A 21,118-nucleotide genomic window follows, 5' to 3' on the forward strand; every position below is an offset into this window, starting at 1 on the left:
ATAGGATTAAAATAAACAAAGGGATCTATGTACTATACTAAGCTGTACTACTGTATATACACCTGTATTGTATTGCATTATTTACCAAGAAAGTAACTATAGAGTGGGATTCTGGTAGCTCTTCAATCTCTAAGTTTGTATTGACTTTCTTGCAGTAGGTTCTAGATTGTTGCAAATTTTAATATAATGATTAGTGGTAATCATGGTGTTATCGACATTTTTGGTGTTTTAATCTGGTGTGCACTCCACTTACATAGATATGTTATAGCAGTACGTATAGAATGCTGAAAAAGACAATGTTTATGAGTCAGCGAACATTTGAATTAAAGGAGACACTAGCCAAAGACCAAAATCAAGTTGTTAAATCTTTGTGCAGAAAGAGTCATAGAAAAAGTAAGTGATAAACGTGTTTCAGACTTGACACTTTATTTTGCATTCTAGTTATCTTTTTTTCAGAACTGTTGGAAAAGTTTTGTTGTTTCTTAAAAGGTCAGTTAACGTCAACGAAAAAGGAGGAGCTCGTTTCCATTCTGGATCACTTCAACATCCAGGTGTGTGCATTGATTTGCTCAGAAATATTAAAGAACTGGAGGGATGCTTGTCTTGTCTCATCACCAGCCTCGAGATCTTCTGTGTCAGCGGCTGTAAAATTGTTCATCGGCGTTGTCATGAATAAGGCAAAGGACTTTTATTGATATCAGGAAAAAGAAATGCAACTTCAAATACGTGTGCTTGATAGTTCATTTTCACATTTTGTCCAGGTTGATAACCCTGTGTCGATTTTAACCCAAGAAATGAGTAAGCACTTCCTACATTCGAAAGGGGAAGGAGATAAATACAAGGTAAGGCAGTCTGCATCTAGAACTTAAATCAGAAACCAATGAGAAAGAAGAAGATTTATAATAAAAAATTAAAAGGCTCTTTAGATGTTCTACTAGTGTAAAAGTACTTGTTTAGTACTTGTCAGTTTATTTTTCATTTAGCTATATTGTCCAGTTTTTGTCAGTGAATTATGTGGTACCTCAGGGCTGTGATATTGATAACGCACACACTTCTCAATGAAGGGTGTAATGTTGTTTGCTGACAGGTTAAATGTTATATTGATGCACCTTTTGATAACCACAATGTAAAACATAATCATAATATGCAACTTAAACCTTTAGGGCGTGTTTTGTTTTTGTGTAACAAAAGTAAGAAGTGCTTATTGCTCATATAATGTAGGAATGATTACTTTGATGACTCAGAAATGTTTTCATCGTGAAACAACAGCATTTGCAGAAAGTGGGCCTTCCTGAGGAAGTCCTGAGATGTCTCTCTGCACCTGTGTTGAAAGTAGTTGTTAATAATATGAGCCAGTGATTACCGATTCTACACTCTAATGTCTTTTGACATTTCATTGCTGTCCAGTCAGATTCTTTTTTACTGGTGGGAATTTCAAGTCCTGATAGGCAGTAAAGAGTTGAAGTGCCCTTGACAATGACAGGAGGAGCCTTAAACTGTTGCTGTTTGGCCACTTATATGCTATTTTAATCATATATCCTGTTTTATAAGTTATCCTGCAAAAAACAGTTATTGTTTAGAAAAAGTATTGTTCTGTTGCATACAGTATACTGTATATGGTTGAGTAGTTTTTTAATAAATTTCTACTTACAGAGCTAACAAAGAGCTACACTATTCATTCAAATAAGCACAGAGTTAAGTGTCACCACTGTTCATTGTAGGTATATTCCATGTAATTTTGTCATGCTGGCTGCTAATGTAAGTAGTCTTCGGTTACTTTCACTGATACTTGCCTTTATTTGGCCTCTTGAATTAATTATTTGTTATATATTTTCCCTCAGTTTTTCATGAAAGCCACTCAGCTGGAGCAGATGAAAGAAGATTACAGTTACATTATGAAGACGAGGACTGTCACACTTAGTAAAATTGAAAAACACGAAGAGGTAACTTTCATAGTTGCTTAAAATCTTGTTCCAAATACCAGGTCTTCAGTACCTTATTGGTGCTGATGGGTTTTGATGATTTTATTTGCAGAGAAACTAATACTGAAACCTTATCTATATTTAGGGAATGGTTGTCGGTAGTATACACTAGTCATCAGCATTATCTTACCATCACCATTGGTACAAAATGCTATTGTTGTGATGTTGTCAGTAAAGATAAGAACTCTTCTCTGTCTATTTGTGATTCTCAGATGAGCTAACCTAGGATAGTGGTTTTATTCATAAAAGTATTTCCACACTAAATGCTGGGGTAATCTCAGCATTAGGTGTGTGGAAATCACTTCATACAGTAGTTATAATCCATTGGGTCCGTCAGTTATGAAAAAATGACAAATTATCACATTCTGATCATCATTGTTTATGATACAGTGTTGGTTTATAATCTGAAGCAGAAACAATCTAGAAATAGTAAAAAGAGAGCCGTAAATTACTCTTTTATATACAGTACATAATAAACTTAAAGTCCTGAATCCTAAGAATATGTAAGTTGTGTCAGTGAGGCACAGGTACTAGCAGAGTACTCTGAATCTCCAGGTGTCTTCATTTAAAGGAAGAGGTAAAGTTTTATTCCATGCTGGAAGGAAAAAATATTCTCTTTATTTTAAGATGTGCATAACAACTCATAGAATACATTTGTAGAAATCAGCTTTAAATTAGATTTTTTACACAAATATATTTCAGGTTTGAAATGGGAACTCTTAAGTACTGCTGCTTCCTTTCTGTAATACTTATATTATCCCTTTTCCATCAGTATACACATACAGAGCAGCCCGTTCTCTTTTCCACTGGCTGCTACAACGCACGTACAGTTAGAATGTACTCAATAAATTTAAGACATCTTGTACTGCAGATCTTCTCTATATAAACATGAACTTTGAATTCACAAATTCTATTTTTGCTTTTTTCATACATCTAGTTAATGTGCAAGTAAACATAAACAAACAAAACTGCCACTAGACCTGCATTGCATAGAAAACTGCAAGAATTTATACGGAAAGGAAACTTTCAGGAAGTTAAATTCAATATATTTAACCTGTGCTGATGAAGTTTAATATTAAACTTTAACCTGGTCTAATTCTAATGTAACAAAACAAATGTTTAATATACTGTGCTAAAAATGGATATAGATACCTTTTTTTTTTCCAATTTATCATAGAGCCTGGAGGAGTTAAAACGCCAGTATTTGGAAAAAGAAGATAAATACAAGGGTCTGGCTTCTCTAGACGAGATGCTTGCCAAACTTGAAGAACTGAAGCATCAGATGGCCTGGGCATTGGTAAAACATATTATCCTTCTGTTATTATTTTCAGCATTGAGTATCTTCAGTCCTGCTGAGTACTTCCAGACCAGATAAATATGAACATTGAGTACTGGTATATACCAAATTACAAAGTAGAATGAACATTCTGTCCTTTAGTCAAGGACTTACACATAGATTCCCTTCAACATCACAGAAAATATGAACATGAGCACAGATCAAATAATATTTTGTCTGAATAGAATGTGCCGTAGTCAAAATGAAAAATAAATCTAGCAAAAGAAGTATTGGGTATTAGCGTCTGGACAGCCTGTGAAAAATCTGCCATTTTCTGCAGATGGCATTGGTGAGCTGGTGACAGAGGTGCTCTATTAGAGATGAAAAGCCTGCCTGTGACAACACCTCAACATTGCTTTTTTATGGTCACGGCATTGTGAGACATTGGCCAAATAATAATTGTACCATTCTTTAAAAGTAAGCCGGTGACCAGCAAACCTTGCCAGTAAAGAACGGATATTTGTAGTCGATGCTTTTCACTGGCAAACAGAGAATCCAGTCCCTCCATCAAGGGGTGAGAATCCAGCAGGTTGCCGTCCCAGCAGTACATTCCTGTGTGTATCGCAAGTGATCACATTAAAACAGACAAGCTGTGAAATGATCTTAAATGCTGAGTACACCCGTACGTTACGTGATTCACTTAATTTGGTTTTCAGAAACATTTTCAAGGACTCGACGTAACTGAATGGAGAATCCAGCTTACTGTGTTCCAGCAGTGTTTGCACTTTTATTTGTTGTTGTTATATGTTGCTGTAGGTTTCCCTCCTTAACATGAGCAGTCAAGGCTTTAGTTGTAAAGGATTGATTCAAACAGTTTGAAAATACTTTATTTGACTTTGTCTAGTGTTATGATTATATTACCTTGACTGGGTCTTTAAAAAAAAGATATATTACATTCTACTGTATGTAATTCTTTGCAACATTGGTTGAGTTACAAAATAATTTAAAAGCTATTAATGAGCTTTTAGAATTTTTATGTTCAGCTCTCCCATTTCCAATTGGGATTTTATTTTTGTATTGGGTTATGCAGTGAACAAATGCACAATAATGGATATGTAATAAATAGGTGTAACACTACTTCTATTCACAATCTCATCTTTTGTATTTTATTATTTATATTAGTCATAGTCATAGTTGTTTGCAAAACAGGTAGTACCATAAACGAATTCAAAGTTTTTAAACATGTTGTAACATACTTATCAATAATTTAGCTATTACCAATTGAATTAGCTTTAGCAGTTCTTTGATCTGACTATCTTTTGAGGTCATGAACAAAAATATTGGATGGTAGCAGGTTCTTTATGGCTGCCTCTAAGCTACATCTTTTTCTCAGGAAATGTTTTTCAAATCAAATTTTGTCAGGAAAGGCTTATGAACTAATGTTATCATTTTGTGCTTGAGTATAAGTTGTCTTTAAGAATACTACGTTGTGTTTGTTATGAGCATGGTGTACAGATTGCAGATAAGATTTGGTATTCCAAAGTTAGTTTGGTGACTAACTGGAATCAAATTGACATTGAATTGTATTTCTTGAATTCATATTTTTTCAATACAGTTTCAATCAAGCTAGAGTAAGTGAGCAGATTCCTAGGCTAATAATAATTGCTTATAGGGCAAGCAAAAGTTCTAACTTCCTATAATTGTAGTTCAAGTAGTTAGCTGCGTTCAAGTAGTTCAAGTAGTTAATTGTAGTTCAAGTAGTCAGCATGCATAGACTGCAAAGGAACAAGTAAATCAAGTTTGCCATGCTGAAAGGAGAAGAAAGGAGGCTCAGTGTTTCGGCTGTGGAGCTTTCTTCAGGTGTCAATCACCAGTTGTTATTTTTTTTTCTCACAAATTCGTCACATCTCTGATGTGTTATTTGCTGTTGCCTTATTAAGCATGTAGGGTTCACTGTCAGGTTTTTAGTTTAATTAGAATTACACACTTTCTCTAAGTCCTGAAGAAGGCTCCACAGTGGAAACGTTGTTTCTTTTCTTCTCTTTTCAGAATGGAATAAACCTTTACTTGTTCCTGTAATTGTGGCTTATATAGATACTTGTTTGTCGATAATATATCCCAGTTATAGAGTTTATTAATTGCTATATTTTCATGTTCATTTAATATTTTGCTTGATTCCAATAGGTCGCTGAAATTGAGAAGGAATTGCAGCCGATCAAGGACAGAATTTCCCATGAAGAAAAGGCCACAGTGAAGTTTGATCAGAAAGTGGAAGAGTGGAAGGTTAACTTTTTTGATTGAGTAATTGTGGTTAATTATCTTTAGTTGACACAGTTTTTTAGAAGTAGTAAATAGAATGAATTCTATTTATGTTTTTGTTGAGGATCTAAGTATCTGAGGAATTTAGGGTAATGATCTGATATTGTAGCGTTCATTGATTTTGAATATACTGTAGGCCTCATTCTGTTTGAAATGTTGCCACCAAGAATCTGCCATTTCTTACTTTGTCCTTCCTCTGCAATTGGTTTGTAGGTTTTGGTTTTACAGAGGCCTTGATTTCTTTCTTACTGGAGAGGGAATTACAGCAGGGAATATGTAACACAGGAATGCATAAACCAAGTATTCAGATGATTGTGTTACACAGGTTTTCTTGCCTTTGTATTCTATTAAAAAGTCAGTTCTGAAACATTGTGCACATTGTGTAGGCAGATCCTTTAAAGCAGTTTGTTTTTTTCCCTAGGAAAAGGTGGATCAAGCTGAGAAGAAGTATAAAGAGATCCATGGTCAGCTGGAGAGCATCACTGAGAGGGTCCGGGTTCTGGATCCACAGTGTTCAGCTCTGAAGAGTGAAGCACAGGCAAGGAGCAAAGCGTGCAAAGAAGCTGAGGTGAGTTTGAAAAGACTTAAAGCCACAAAGAGGAACTGATGCTCATATAGATGAAGTCACCCTCCCCACCCATCGATTGTCCCGGTCAATTGTACGTGATACTTTTTTGTAATGTTTACAGCCATTCATCCATCCATCCATCCATTTTCTAACCACTTTATCCAAATGGTTTTGAGGGAGCCAGGGTTTATCCTGGCAAGCAATGGACAGTGTCCATCTCAGGGCAAACACATACATAAACACTCTCACACCAAGGCCAATGAATTATATCTTTGGACTGTGGGAAGAAACTGGAGCACCCAGTGGAAACCCACATGAGCACAAGGAGAAACAAAGCAGGAAATGAACCAAGGACCCAGTGCAATTCTAACCACTGCGCAGCTATGTTGCCAATATGTTTACAGCCATTTTCTGTTCTGTTCATTTTGCAAGTTGTTTTAACAGTTGCTGCTACTTTGGAAATGGTACTACGGTACTGATGTACTAAATTAGTATTTCAAATAGCTACTAAAGAAAAAAATCAACTACATCCTTCAGGCAGTAGAATGATAAAGTTCTTCATTAAATAGTTTTAACGTAGGGGAGGCAGACATGTTTTGGGAACCAGAAGCACTCAAGATGAATAAATCTCCATGGTCAGATGGAATCCTATGAATTGTATATATGGAAACGAGAAAAGTTGTCTTAGGCATTCGTACAGCAATTGCTAATGTGCTGCCCTTCCATAAAATGGGTGATAATATTGAACCAAGTGATTATAGACAGTTCTGACCATTACTTACAAGGTTATGTAAACAACTTTCAAAACCAATCTAGGGGATCATCTTTATAGAAAGAGGACTTAAGGGGAGCATGGATTTAGAAAATGCATGTCATTCTTAACTAACTTGTTATGAGGTTTTTGTGGAAGCAACAATCAAACACAGAGTATATAGTGTATTTAGATTTTTCCGAAGCTTTAGATGAAGTTCTTCATAAAGGATTGATTCTTAAATTATAGGCGGTAGTCATTTGGGGACATGCGTGATAGAAAATGTGTGTTAATTGAATACGGAGAGTACAATAAGAGGTGACTTCTCAGATTGGGCAGATGACATTTAATGTGGACAGGTGCAGGAGATTGCATGCAGGTAGATAAAACATAAATTGTTAATACAAAATGGGAATTACTGATCTTGTAGAGGCTACTTAAGACAAAGACTAAAGTGTTTGTATTGATACATTATTAGCGTCTTCTAGACAATTCAGGGAAGCAGTACAAATACAAAAAATATTAAGATGTATAGTTTGAAGGGTAGAATTGTAGCCAAGGGGTGCTATGTTAAAATAGTAAAAAACAATAGTAAGTCCTCGTTTAGAATATCGTAGGCAATTTTTGTCACCAAATTACAAAAAAATGAATTTGCTGGTCTGGAATCGGCTCAATGAAAAGCCTCCGATGCATTTTGGATTTTAAGAAAATGTTCCACACCGACAGGTTAAATAAACTGAATATTTGTAGTCTATTCAAAATCATTTAGAACATTGGCAAAATCAACCTAGTGGAATTTTTAGGAATAAATTGTGAAACACCAACTGGAGGGCAAAGTGGAAACAATGGTGCATGTAAAACTGAGAACAAGAGCTACATCTTTATACGGACAGTTGTGGAACTTTGGAACAAGCTACCCAGACATATTATTGAAGCTTATACCCTGGTTTCTATATAAAAAATGGCTGGATCAGATCCTTTAGTCAAAAAGCTACTAACTCTTGAGTGAGTCTGATGGGCTGAACTGCCTCCTCTCATTTATAATGTGTTTTACACTTTATGTATGGTCATCTTATTTTTTTCTCAGAATTAGAACAAAATGAGCTATGCTTCTTGTTTTAACATTGAGTAAATGTCTGATTTGTTTGAGCTTCATCATGGGCTGATTCCCATATTCTAATGCCTGTATTCTTATCTGATTCCTTTGTCAGGCTGCATATCATCGCTGTAAGACTAACTTGAAGCACTTGGAGAAGGACAAAGAGCAGCTGACAAAGCACATTGAGGAGCTGAAGTACAGGTATTTCCACACTTGTCATTCATTATCTTCTGGTCTTGAGACATTGAATTAAATTTTACTTTGATAAGTGCAAAGGTGATCCAATTCCCCATGTGGGGAAGCAAGAAAAAAAGCATATACAGTGCTTGGGCATATACAGTGCCATCCAAAAGTACTGGGACAGCAAAGTCAAAACATATAAATGTTCGATTTTTCACTCTTCTCTCCTGGTGAATTCCTTGGTTGCCTGGGCCCTATGTTTTGTGTCAGTTAGGTCAGGAGAGTTTTAGAACTTTGATCAACAAATGAGACCAAGATAATCCTTTACCAAAGTGATGGAAGGTTAAAGTGTGTATAATGAAAAGCTCAAAGTTGCAGACGATATTTACTTTAGTGAGTACCGAATTGTATCTCAACATAGTAGGAGTGTGAGAAACTCGAAAATGTTATTTACCTGCAACCTGTTCAATAAAATGTCGTCTTTCAATAGCGCAAGTCAGTCCACTGAGGTGGACCGGCGGGAAAGACTGGAGAGAATTGCCACACTTGAGGACCAGCTAACGTCTCTGAAAGACCAAGATGATACTTTAGGCCAGCAGCTGGACCAGTTTCGACAGGTGGTTACGAAGTACAAAGAAGAGCTTGCGAAGATGAGGTGTGTCAGTCAGCGTGGCGGTGTGCCTGCTGTCACACAATAGTATCTGGCATAACGGTTACCTTTATCCCGTGTTCCTCCATGCTCATTTTACATTTCATTCACTTGTCTTAGCCGTGAAGAGAGAGATCTTCAAGCGTTGACGAATGCCAAAAGGAGGGAACTGAGTGCTGTGGAGGCCAGCAGAACGGATAAAATTAAGAGATTTGGGGAATATATGCATGCTCTTTTGAGAGACATTGATGAAGCAAACAGGAGAGGACTATTTAAAAAGAAACCTGTGGGACCTATTGGTAAAGTCCCATAATTTTTTATGTGTTTCTGAATATTTTCTTTTTCCCTACTCTAAATACTTAAGTATAGTGGAAGACATAAAGGTCTTGTATAGCACATCTTTTTTATAGTTACATCTGTGCTCTGTTTTGTGCATATTTCTTTCTCTCAAGTGCCTTCAGCCTAATTGCACGTCAGTTGTTAGTCTACTATTATTAAATCATGGTATGGTGTAAAAAATGCAATTATTTTTTTCTTTATTTAATCAGCAGCCACCAGTTTTGGTTTCTTTATTGAATAGTCCATGCACAGTATAGTGGATTTTGAAATATGTTTTTCAGGATTCTGCATACGGCTTAAATACCCTGACCTTGCATTAGCTGTAGAGAGCTGTCTGAAGGGACTTATGATGGCCTTTTGTTGTGACAACTACAATGATGAGAAGATGCTGCAGACAATTATGTCTCGGTACTACAATCAAGGGAGAAGACCCCAGATTATTGTGAGCGCATTTTCAAACACAGAATACAACACAAGACATAGGTATGATTTGATTTTTGTTATGTTAATTTAATGATTTTATTTTTTAAAATAATGTTAGAACACTGCTTCTTGTGTTGTTTTCAAACATCCTTGTGATGTGATGTTCTTTGTGACCTTAGAAGTCACCTTCTGTCCATTTCATGTTTAAAATGTTTTTTTTAGTAATGTCCTTCATAAATGAGCAAGGAATTTTATTTTTCTTGAAAGTAATGCACCTAACACTGTAGAGCTTCTTAGTGTCTTAGTTTTAATTTGAAATGACTGAATGTGGTCTTGCTCAGAATTCCACAGCAGTTGCTCAGTTTGCCAAGTTTGAATCACATTCAGAAAATATTGGGAATGTGAAGTTATACAATTCTTACGTTCTGCCAAGTCCTTTTTGAAAGAATTAGGATCAGTGATAATTTTCTCTTTATTTTGATACGCTTCCAGTTTGGTCCAGTTGCAAACCCGACCCTGTTACCTGCAAAGCCAGCTTATGTTTTCGGAATAATGCACTTGTCCGAGCCTTTCCCCCTTCCACACGGTGCATAGTCCTCAGTCCACTGTGTCTTACTGCCTGTCCTGTGCTTGCAAGCGCCTGAAATATCAGCTGAAGTCGTTTGTCCAGCTAACTGATGATACCCTGGCTATACTAAAGCTCAATCATTCTTCATGCTATAGCTGAGTAGTAACAGAATTGAAAACAGCACCTTTACTGATTGAGTCATTCAGGAGGCCACAATGTGACCCATTAAACAAAACACTTATCCTCTGTGCAGGGCTGATTTTAGAGATCATGAATGCATTTTATTGACTCATGGAGGGCTGAACATGACTGTTATACTTTTTGTGAAAATGTCACTTCTTTAACATTTGAAGCTGGCTAAAACTGATTGGAACTTACCCTTTATATCGGAAATTTACATCAACATTTTAAAGACATTTGGGTCAGATGAATCAGAATAAATTCTCAGAATACTTTCATTCAATGTAATTCGAATGACTCATAGAATGATCAGCGTCATTTTTGCCAATGCAACTCTGAAACTTGTTAATAAGCAAAATACTGGAGTGTAAATTTTACAGTGTTCAATTTAATGAAAAAAAACTTTGCAGGTGGTTGATACTTTTTTCTTCAAGAAATAGTTTTTAATCAGATGTCTGGGGGAATTTCTATCAGACAGTATATATGATCAACAGTTTTTAATTAGAGCCATGTGAAACTAGAATGGTGTTATGGCCTTGTAGCGCTGGGGTCCTGGGTTCAGTTCCTGGAGTGCTAAACATACACTGTTAGCTTAATTAGCTTCTGTAAAAACTGGGCCTGGTATGAGTGTGTCAATGTCTGTTTGTCTTCTGCGATAGACTGGCGTTGGACAGGCTCAAGGCCACCGTGTCCCTGAATTGGATAAGTGGTCGTTGAAAGTGACATGTAAAACTAACGTTAGGCTTTTCTTTTTAGGGCTGTGAATCACCCAGAATTCCCATCCGTTCTTCAGGCTTTGGAAATAGAGGATCCAGTCATAACAAATTGTCTTATAGACATGAGAGGGATAGAGACAGTCCTCCTGATTAAAGTATGTCTTTTCTTTTAACTATGCTGTATCGTCACAAATGTTTTTGCAACCCTTTCCTTCTGAAATGCTGCAATTCAAGGGAAGGTCTTTAACATTGAAACGTAAAAATGCACTTGTGGTCTTTCTTCTGTATTTGAATCGCGTAAACAAGAATACTCTTTTTGTAGTATAAGAAGAAGGCTGCGATTCTTGTTAGAAAAGGCGCCATTCGAAGCGTTTAAGGGTTAATGACAAAATTCCTTTTTTTGTGAGGTGTTTTGCCTGCACAGATTTTCGTAGTTAAAATTTTAGCACCAGCTGGTTGAGCCATGCGTCTCTTACTGAGCTCATTCTCAGGCAGCAGGCATTTCCCCAGAGATGATGTTGCATCATAAGGCTTTGGTGTCCTGTGGCTAATAAAGTGTCTTGAGCGTGAACCAGGAGAGCTTGAACATTCGGGCTCAATCTGCACTCTGGGCGACTGTCTTTAGTAGTTGAGCCATTTCAGATGCCTTGCTTGTTACTTTAATGCCTTAGTATGGACTTCACCTCAAACCAAAATGATACGTTTATTAATCCTTTCAAAGCAGTGCGGGCTGCTCTCCGATTTCACTGTTAAAACCAAGTGATGATATTGTGTTGTTAGAACAACAAAGACGCCCGTCAGGTGATGCAGTGTGGAAGTCCCCCAAGGAACTGCCGTGAAGCTTTTACCCAGGATGGAGACCAGGTCTACACCAACCGCTACTATTCCAACGAGCATAAGAGGGCGCAGTTCTTGAGTGGTGATTTAGAGGAAGAAATCAGGTTCGTATGGAATTTACCAAATTTACTGCAGTCAGACTCATTTTTGTATAGGCCTTCTACACAATTTATAGTAGGAAGTTGTGATTTAACCCTGATCTGATTTAAGAGCTAATCAGCATTTAGCTTGTTGTGTTTTCACGTAACTAGTAACATGGTACAAGCAGATGGTCTTCACTCTCAGTTCTGAATACTGATTGTAATCTTATACGTCTTATACGTCTTACTTACTTTTTGTGCATTTGGTTTTTAAACTTGACCAGCTATGTAGATATTGTTAAAAAAAAAATTTCTCTGTATGGTTAGATTAAAAGTTTTTCATGAAGTATTTGGTATTCATATTAATACTAATCAATATTAATAATCTTAGTGTGGAATTAACACTGTCTAGTCTTCTTCCACAGGCATCGGAGGGCAGAAATAGAAAATCAGGTGGCACACATCGCAAGGTTCAAACAGCAGATACGTACTATAGAGGAGGAGATCCGTCGCAATGAGAATCTGCATCGAAAAACACTGGAAAATCAGAAAAACACAAAGGTGATTCATTTTGTGTACTTCTCATGGTCTCTGGTTGATATTTTAACTGCAATTATTTTTATAGGATCAGAATTATTTATAAATGTTTTTCTAAAAGCCATAAACAGTTTGTTGATGTTTTTGTTTTATTATGTTCATCCTTCATGCTTTAGTCTTGTTTCCTATACAGGAAAAAGCTAGAAAAATAAAACTGGAAATTACTGATCTACAAAACACTGAGGAACCCCAGTCAGAAGACATAAGTGCACTTGTAAGCTTAATTTTTGTATTTTAGTGTCTTTAAATAGAGTTTAAATATTGCAGTTCATAGTTGTAATACAATAATTTATATATTAAAATGTAATAGAATTGTTTGTTAGCCTTGTTCAGGTGGTAACATGTATTGTAAGCTACAATGCTAAAGTAAGGCTGAGAACTGCTTGCAAAAAAAAGAATGTTGATTATCAGGGCAGTTTTCAAACATCCTGTGGAAATTTTTTTATTCAAGTTGAATGATACTTTCAGTTTTATCCACTTTATCTATGGTGTTACATTTTGTCTACAGTAAACTTTTACAGTTAATTAGTAAGATTCAGAGCAAAAAAATAAAACATTTACAGTGTACTTTTGAAATGTTTGTTGATGGTTTTTGTTGAGATTTTAGCATTGCAATCCTTGCTGGGTAAGTAATGCAGTGGCATTTGTTTGTAATGAAAATATAACTCATTGTTTGGCACAGGAAGAGGAGTCTCAGGACATCAGCAACAAACTGGAAACTGCTTTAAAAGAATCTGAGGATGCCCGAATGAAGATGCAAGAGCTCAAAAAAGCTTTAGATGAAGCTGAACTGAATTATAGAAAGCACAGGGAAGACATAAATAACATAAGAGAAGAAGCAGATCCAATCAAGGTAACTTCATGATTGTAATTGTTTTTAGGTGGTGTAACCTTGTATGAAATGGTTGTTACTGAACTCCAGTGTATTGTCTCATTGGTGAATTCAAAAACCTGGAAGGGTATGAAGTTTGTAGTTGAAAATAGGCATTTAGGTATATCTAGCTTTTTTGGGTACTTGTATTTTTTTGATGCAAAGATCTTGAAAGATTCTAGGCAGTCTGCTTCAAAAATACCATCAGGTCGTTTGTTGAGAATACCCTCCCATTTGTCCCAAGGACAAACCTGCCTTTAGGGAGAAAATAGAAATGTGTGTATTCACCTCAGTAAATTAAGCACAATTAGTAACGCACGGGAATATACGGATTTTAACAGCAGATGCTAACATCTCCCATCTGCTGGAAGACCTGGGGGTACGAATCGCCAGGGTGAATAATACCCCCCCACCACAGGCTTCTGGTATTGCTTCTCTTTCAATCACCCAATATCTGTCCCTGGTGTGGTCTTTGTGTAATGGTAAGAAGGTAGTAGGCCATGAAATAGTCCTTTTTTCATCCTGCTGTTCACTTATTTTTACTGTTGGCTACGTCTCATTCTTGCTGCAATTAGAGTGGCCAAGATTAGGGGGACAGTGTTTGTCTCACATTGCCTTGTAATGGTTTTCTGTAAGACTTTGATTTCCAGTATGTTTAACACATTGATACGCTTGTAAATGTAACAGTTACTGGAAATTGTATTATATTTCAAAACTCAAAAACACTTTTCTTCATTTTCCAATTTCTCATAGGAACATCCAGAATTATTTATCCAACGAGGCTTAGCCACAAAGACCAGGTTCCACCACAAAAGGTCTCTGAAAACCTTCCATGTGTAGTGCGTTTCGCCCAACAGTTGCGACTCGTTTGAGACAGGATTGCGACCTTTTCCAGTCTGTTCTTTTAAACAACCTGAGACGTTCACACACGCCCGGTGGGCAGTCAATTTGTGGTGCTGGGAAAGCAGTCGCAAAAGACATAATCTACAATTATAATCTAAGACAGTCCTTTGTTTCTGAGAACAGTATCTGCAGTGGTCATCGTGTGGATTCAAATGCATTAGTATAAATCCTGAAGTCCGAGTTGTTGGGCTGAATGGAGCTCATGTACTGTATATATGATCATAAAGCAGGATGCCTTTTAGGGAAGCTATTAATTCCTCAAGATAGAGGATGGGGTAGTTGCTCCTATCTTTGGGTACCAGGAAGTAGGTAGAGAGATAAACGGCGGAGCGGAGCGGTGGCACTGTGGCTCAGGATCTGCGCCTGTGGATGGAAGGTTGCCGGTTCAAATCCCGCGGCCGGCAGAGGAATCCAGGGGCGCCGTATAAATGGCTGACCCTGCGTTCTGGCCCCAAGCTTCTCTCTCCCCGTCTGTGTGCCTGTGTGTCTCATGGAGAGCAAGCTGGGGTGAAAAGACAAATTCCTAATGCAAGAAATGTTATATGGCCAATACAGTTATCTTATCTTATCTAAATGTAGTCATGCGGTGACAGGGTTGCTGCCCCCAGATGGTTTTCAGAACACAAAATAGTGTCCTAGAGCAGTGGACAGCTGTGATTCTTACAGCATGACTTTGACATCTGGATCAGGACGGTGAAGCCTTGTCTCAGTTGGCAATAACAGCTCTATCCCTGGTAACCTATTTTTCTGGCACCTTGAGATGCACATCCTTCTACCAGAGGAGCCTTTTCAGGTGCCCATTTTGTTTCTCAGTGATATTTTGTGAGCTTTTCCTTACAAGGACGTCTTGTGTTTCAACAGGAGGAACTTGGCAAAACTGATCAGGAAGTGGAAAGAAGTAAGCACCACAAAAAGCATTACGAAGAAAAACGAAAGGCACATTTGAGTGGAATTCAAAGACTGAAGGCAGACCTGGAGACAAAAGAAAAGCAATTGCAGGTATGTTTTAACATCAGCCAGCCTAGCGCAAAGTGCTGAAACAAGATTCGTAGTGAGATATTTGCTGTATAAAACTTTAAAACTATAGAATTTAGAATGAGAAAAATGGGAAATATTTTCATTTTTATTGCAACTGAAACTCATATCAAACCATTCTGTCTGCTATACTTAAAATTAGACTTGGTATATTCTTAAAAACACAGGAAGGAACTTTAAACAGGATTGCTTCTAACAAGTATTTTTAGCTTTCTGTAAATGCTTCTGTCCTTTTTGTAGTTTTGAAAAGGCAGGAATAGAGAGGTTATATATAAATTTGATTATTTATTTGTATTTGCTGTGTCAAATGTCTCAACAGGAATCAGTTGCTCAAGCCAAAAAGATCTGTGCTGAACCTGTTGAAGTTAGGAGAACAGCAAAAAGCCTCGACAGCGAGATTAATCGCCTGCGGCAGAAAATTAGTACGCAACAGGATCAGCAAGGGGACCGAGAAGAGATTATTAGGTAAAACAGTGCAGAGTTTTTTTTGGATCGCAGCCCATGAAAAGATAGTCATCTTGTTCTACCGGATTGTGGTATGAGAACAGTGCATCTCCTTCATATCTCTGACACAAAATGTGTGCCAGTGGAAAATATTTCTTGCAGGAAATGTGGTGTCCAAAAAAGATCTTGTTTCTCTGTAATCTTTGCAAGAAAAAAACTCCCAGAGAGCAGAAATACTCGTTAGTGACAAACATCATAGCCGAGGTGTATATTACTGACCATTAATTGTGAGCAAATACAAACTTGTCAGAATTTAGCTGCAGTTACAGTTACAAAAAGTCTTGCTCTTTTTTTTCCCCACTAGTTATTTTCATTGTCCTTGCCAATTTAGAATAGCCAATTGTGTGTTTTTCATGTCTCAGTTTGCGCACACTTCCAGAGAGTGTCAACAGACTTCTCTAATCCTCCCTCCTTTTGTCAGCAGTTGCTTGTCTTTTAAAGGGGAACTGCAGTGCTGTTTTTATATTTTGGGGTTAGAAAGAATCATCATAGATGAGTGCATTTCAAACCACAATAAAAGTACAATGTACACAGTAACTTGTAAAACCGCCAATTTACATCACAAAATAGATTAAGCTTCCAGGTCTGCGCAGCGCCAAGTTTTGCAATTCAGAACGAGGCAGAACTGTGACATGTGCGACCCTATGACATTGTAAACAAGCAGGCCTGTGAATACATTTCTTTTTTTCCAATAGAAATATTGCATTCGATTTCAGTTTCATAGTACTTACTTATTAACTCTGGATTGCAGATTATGTTGGATCATTTCTGCTGTGAAATGTCTGCTGCACGACCTGTACTTATTTGCTCGTACATCACATTGCATTAGTCATTACAGTGACTAGCGAACAGAAAGGGTCACTTCACATCTCAATTCTTGGGAACTCGAAGGCGAGTTTGCGACAACGTGGCGACTTACAGTACTTTCACAAACTTTATGATTTTGTGCTTCATTCTCGATTTATCAAATTGTTCTGTAACGTCACTGAATTTATTTTGTTACTGAGATTTAATAATAGGTCTGAGAAATTGGGACTGCAGGTCGCCTTTATCATTAATCGCTAGCTGTTCAGAGCTGAGTGGAAGACAGGCCCAACTTGCCTGGGTCGCTGTGTTGCCGAGAGAGCCCTGGCTGACTAGTCCCACCCTGCGCTAGGTGATGCTCAGCCAGTTTTGCTCTCCCTCTTAGGGAATCGTGGTCGAAGACAGCAGGTGTCATTAGGCCTGAGCCTGTGATCCTAGAGCTCAGCCTGTGCTTGGGAGAGCTACTCTATCCAAAAAGCCCCAGAACATGTTAAGCTGAGATGGAAGTAATTACTAAATATGCAATATGTCCCTTTGCTGCTTTGTAAAAAATCTGTAGAAGTGAATTGTATTCATGGCTGGTGCTTACTAAAAAACATTTTTATATTCTTCTGGTTCTGTGTGCATATTTCCTGTTTTGTAGGCAGTACCGTGAGGCATTAGAAAAGTACAGAAACATCTCTTTGCAGATGAAGAACCTGAGAAAGTTCATTGTTCTGCTGGGCAAGATAATGAATGATCGACACAAAGCTTACTCGGATATGAGAATGTAGGTGACTTGTGATTCGGTCTAGTCTGTAGATCTGAGTCTTGCTTCCTTCATTGGGTTGATAAAAAAACATGTAATTCATCGTGGTGTACCTAATGCTTTTCTTCAGTACCTGCCACCCTGACGTTAATTATAATGTATAATGGTGTTGTATTTTTCAAAATATGCATTATAATTGGAAATCACAAATGTTTATTCCATTTAGAAGTCTGAAAATTCTAAATTCTGATTTTGATCAATATAAAATGGCAACACAGTGAAGTTTGAATTTTTTTCTTGTTGGTATTAATGAGACTTTTACATATGTTTTATAGAGTGGACAGGTTAGCCAAAAAAGGTTTTCTGAGCTTTGTTTTGTGTGTCAGGTAGATCAGTGCCAAGCATTTATACATACTAAGCCAAATCAAAAATGATTGCAGTTGTACTGTTTTTCTTTTTTATGTCTCTGATACTTAATCTTATAAACAACATAAAACAACCTGTAAACATATTTTTAATTTCTTGGAAGGTATCTTTCTTTGCGATGCAAGTACTACTTTGATTCTCTGCTGGCACAGCGAGGATACTCTGGGAAAATGACATTTGACCATAAAAATGGAGCTCTTTCAATTGCAGTAAGTGAAGCTTTTCATTGCATCTAGTATAGCTGAACATGGCTTTTTCTTGTCTACATTGACCTCGATTAAGATGTCTTGGACCCAGCATACAGTAACTTGTGTGTTCTTTTTCCTCTTTGGCTAATGGCAGGTTCAACCAGGAGAGGGCGACAAAGCTGCTCTGAGTGATATGAGATCATTATCTGGGGGAGAGCGTTCCTTCTCCACAGTCTGCTTCGTCTTGTCGCTGTGGGCCATCGCAGAGAGCCCCTTCCGCTGCCTGGATGAGTTTGATGTGTACATGGTATGTTTTTGTTTTTATCACTTGGTTTGGAGTTGCAGAGGGACATTAAAGTAGTGGAAATTGTCAAAGGACATGGATTAAACAGAATACAGGATAGTGACATCCCTTGCCTTGTCGTATAGTAGACTCTAAAACCTGTTCCTCTTCCTCATTTGCTTGTTCAAGCCAAGCCAATCTTTGCTGGTGGCTGCTGTAGTTCCCTGTAGAGGTTAATTGGGTTGGCTTTGTCAGTAAGGTCCAGGAGTGTAGTGCACTTGTGTCATATTCATAGAATTGCCTTTGAATGGGGGAGAAAAAGGGAGACTGAGGAAATAAGCTCATTGGAAGATTTTTCCTTTTTTAAAATACAGGATATGGTGAATCGAAGAATTTCCATGGACATGATGTTGAAAATTGCTGCAAGTCAGCGCTACCGGCAGTTCATTTTCCTGACCCCACAGAGCATGAGGTACAGCTCCAGTCTTGATATTTCTCTCTTCCCATTCTAAAGAAAAGTTTGAAAACAATCAGGCCCCTCTACACCATACTGTGTTTTCAAGTAAGTCTGTAGTGTGCTAATAAAATAATTTAGTATTCAATATTTTAGTTTTTTAAAAGAAAATGTTCAATTTCGAACAAAAGTGCTGTATACAAAAAACTAAATCTCTAAACTAAAGTGTGTCCTGCGTATATTTGCTATTTTATATAGTTTTCAGTAAAACCACTGCCAAACCTGGCGGACATGAAAAAGCAGCACAATAAACCTGTCTACATACTGTATGGCTGTAATTTGAGTGAAAATATTTGGGGGTAGGATATGCAAGTTCTGAGTATAAAGACAAGTGTCAGTAATTTCCTTTTAACACTGTCAGTAAATGAGTTATACTAATGTAAAGGGAATAATGTTTTGTGGTGTTTTTTCTCATTTTGTTTGGATCAACATTGATTTCATTTTTTTTTATTTGATATTTAAAGGCTATCACTAAACATGAAAATCCCTATATATATTGTATATAAAAGTTCAAGTGGGTAGGTGCGTCAGCATGCATAGGCAGCAAAGGAACAAGTAAAGGTTTATTCCATCCTTCTGGTGTCAGGTATTACACCTGACGAAGGCTCCACAGCCAAAATGTTGTGTTTTTCTTCTCTTTTCAGCATGGAATAAATCTTAACTTGTTTCCTTGTATTGTATATAGTTGTGTTTATATTTTAGATCTGGATTTCCATTATCGTTTATCATCTATGTACTGTCTTTCAGTTCTCTGCCAGTGAATAATTTGATTCGGATTCTTCGTCTCAATGACCCAGATCGTACACAGACCACATTGCCGTTTGCGAGACGAAATCAGGAAGAGGAAGATGAAAAGTGAATATTTTTCAGCTAAAGGTCCTTCTTGGAACTGGCTTTGGGGTTTTAGAGTTAGAGCCCAACCTGCACTGACATCCCTAATTGAAAATGTGCTGCGTAAAACTAATGAATCTACAGTATGTGTTGTACAAAGCAAGGAAACATATGGTGTATAAAATGTTTAAGTGCTCAAAATATGTAGAATGTGTTCAGTTGAAAAACTAAAGTGTATGAATATATTTAAATAATGTATATATTGCTTGTGTGCAGATGATGTTTCATCAGTAAAAGAGTACTAATGGTAAGACATTGCTTCTCAATCCTGATCTGGTAGAGCATAGGATCTTCTGAATTTCATTCTACCTGAGCTCTTTTAATTTGCCTTAATTACTAGTATTTCTAGTCTTTTAGTCAGAAAAATATTTGTGGTTTATAAATCCTGCGGTACTGTGGTCTTCCGCCCCCAAGAGTGAGGACAACTGTGTGTTCTCATGATTTATATACAGAAAGGCATTAGAAACGCATTACATGCTATATCAGTGCCTTTTCATTATAGTTTGTTAAGTGTATACATAAATGTTGCCATTTAATAAATGAGCAGTATAGCTCAGGTTTTAGACCTCATCACAGTAATGGGCAACCAGTCCACCAGGGCTGGAGTCCTGTAGCCTCTATTCGTGCTTCACAATTAGCACCTGATTAAGACACTTAAGTCCACATTAAAACGCTGGACGTTGGACATTATCTAATTAGATCAATTAAGAAATCAGGTTCAGAGATTCAAGAAAAACTAGAGGATCTTGTTACCTGTGTATTAGACGCTTTTTAAAACCCATTAAAATTTTCAACACTTCAGTTGTGTTTTTCATTTTTCTTACAGCTTACAAGCTCATGGATATTTTAGGTTGAAACAGTATTTGTCAGCCAGCGTCTTTGCACATCTCAAGACCAAATTACGCATTTTTTCCCTAATATTTTTTGGTTTTAATGATTAAATCGAATTAGCTCAAAATAAATTTATAGTGGCTTCACTTAATCAAAAATAAACAAAACTTCAAACCCTCTTAAAATAACTTTAAACAAAATAAAATAACTTATCAGTTTAAGAACAGCTAATAGCTTTATGTTCATGTTTCTATCTTCTAGTATGCACACTATATTTTCTGGCCTCAGCTGAGCAGCTATATCTTTACTCAGTTCACAGGCAAAGCAAGTGCCTTTTAATCATTATAGCATGATTCCAAGAACCAACTTATTACGTTTGTGAATCCCTTTTTTAATTTGATGAACATGACAACTTTACAGTATTTTGAAAGCCCTGAAAAATAAATGAAAGTAAGCTTTCCTTCCTTAAAGAAATTGGCTTTTAATGTGCAAATAAAAATGAACATTAAAATGTTAATTTGACAAGTTAGTTTTGAGGAATGCAATATACCGTGAG

General features: G+C 37.0%; 1 protein-coding gene across 1 annotated transcript in view; it reads left to right on the plus strand.

The window, feature by feature from the left end:
- Positions 1-20,532, plus strand: part of smc6 (structural maintenance of chromosomes 6) — a 28,358-nt gene extending 7,826 nt beyond the window's left edge. Inside the window, exons 6-27 of the mRNA XM_088930308.1 lie at positions 490-551; positions 762-842; positions 1,842-1,943; positions 3,160-3,279; positions 5,443-5,541; positions 5,999-6,145; positions 8,108-8,196; positions 8,666-8,830; positions 8,945-9,123; positions 9,445-9,646; positions 11,091-11,205; positions 11,831-11,991; positions 12,393-12,528; positions 12,698-12,778; positions 13,247-13,417; positions 15,200-15,337; positions 15,693-15,838; positions 17,325-17,450; positions 17,959-18,064; positions 18,198-18,350; positions 18,701-18,798; positions 19,588-20,532. Coding sequence (XP_088786434.1) covers positions 490-551; positions 762-842; positions 1,842-1,943; positions 3,160-3,279; positions 5,443-5,541; positions 5,999-6,145; positions 8,108-8,196; positions 8,666-8,830; positions 8,945-9,123; positions 9,445-9,646; positions 11,091-11,205; positions 11,831-11,991; positions 12,393-12,528; positions 12,698-12,778; positions 13,247-13,417; positions 15,200-15,337; positions 15,693-15,838; positions 17,325-17,450; positions 17,959-18,064; positions 18,198-18,350; positions 18,701-18,798; positions 19,588-19,699 — 2,789 coding nt within the window. The 3' untranslated portion in view covers positions 19,700-20,532. The remainder of the gene's footprint in view (positions 1-489; positions 552-761; positions 843-1,841; positions 1,944-3,159; positions 3,280-5,442; positions 5,542-5,998; positions 6,146-8,107; positions 8,197-8,665; positions 8,831-8,944; positions 9,124-9,444; positions 9,647-11,090; positions 11,206-11,830; positions 11,992-12,392; positions 12,529-12,697; positions 12,779-13,246; positions 13,418-15,199; positions 15,338-15,692; positions 15,839-17,324; positions 17,451-17,958; positions 18,065-18,197; positions 18,351-18,700; positions 18,799-19,587) is intronic.
- Positions 20,533-21,118: the final 586 nt, after the last annotated feature.

Source organism: Atractosteus spatula, chromosome 2, assembly GCF_055471065.1.
Source record: "Atractosteus spatula isolate fAtrSpa1 chromosome 2, fAtrSpa1.hap1, whole genome shotgun sequence".
Classification (NCBI taxonomy): Eukaryota; Metazoa; Chordata; class Actinopteri; order Semionotiformes; family Lepisosteidae; genus Atractosteus; species Atractosteus spatula.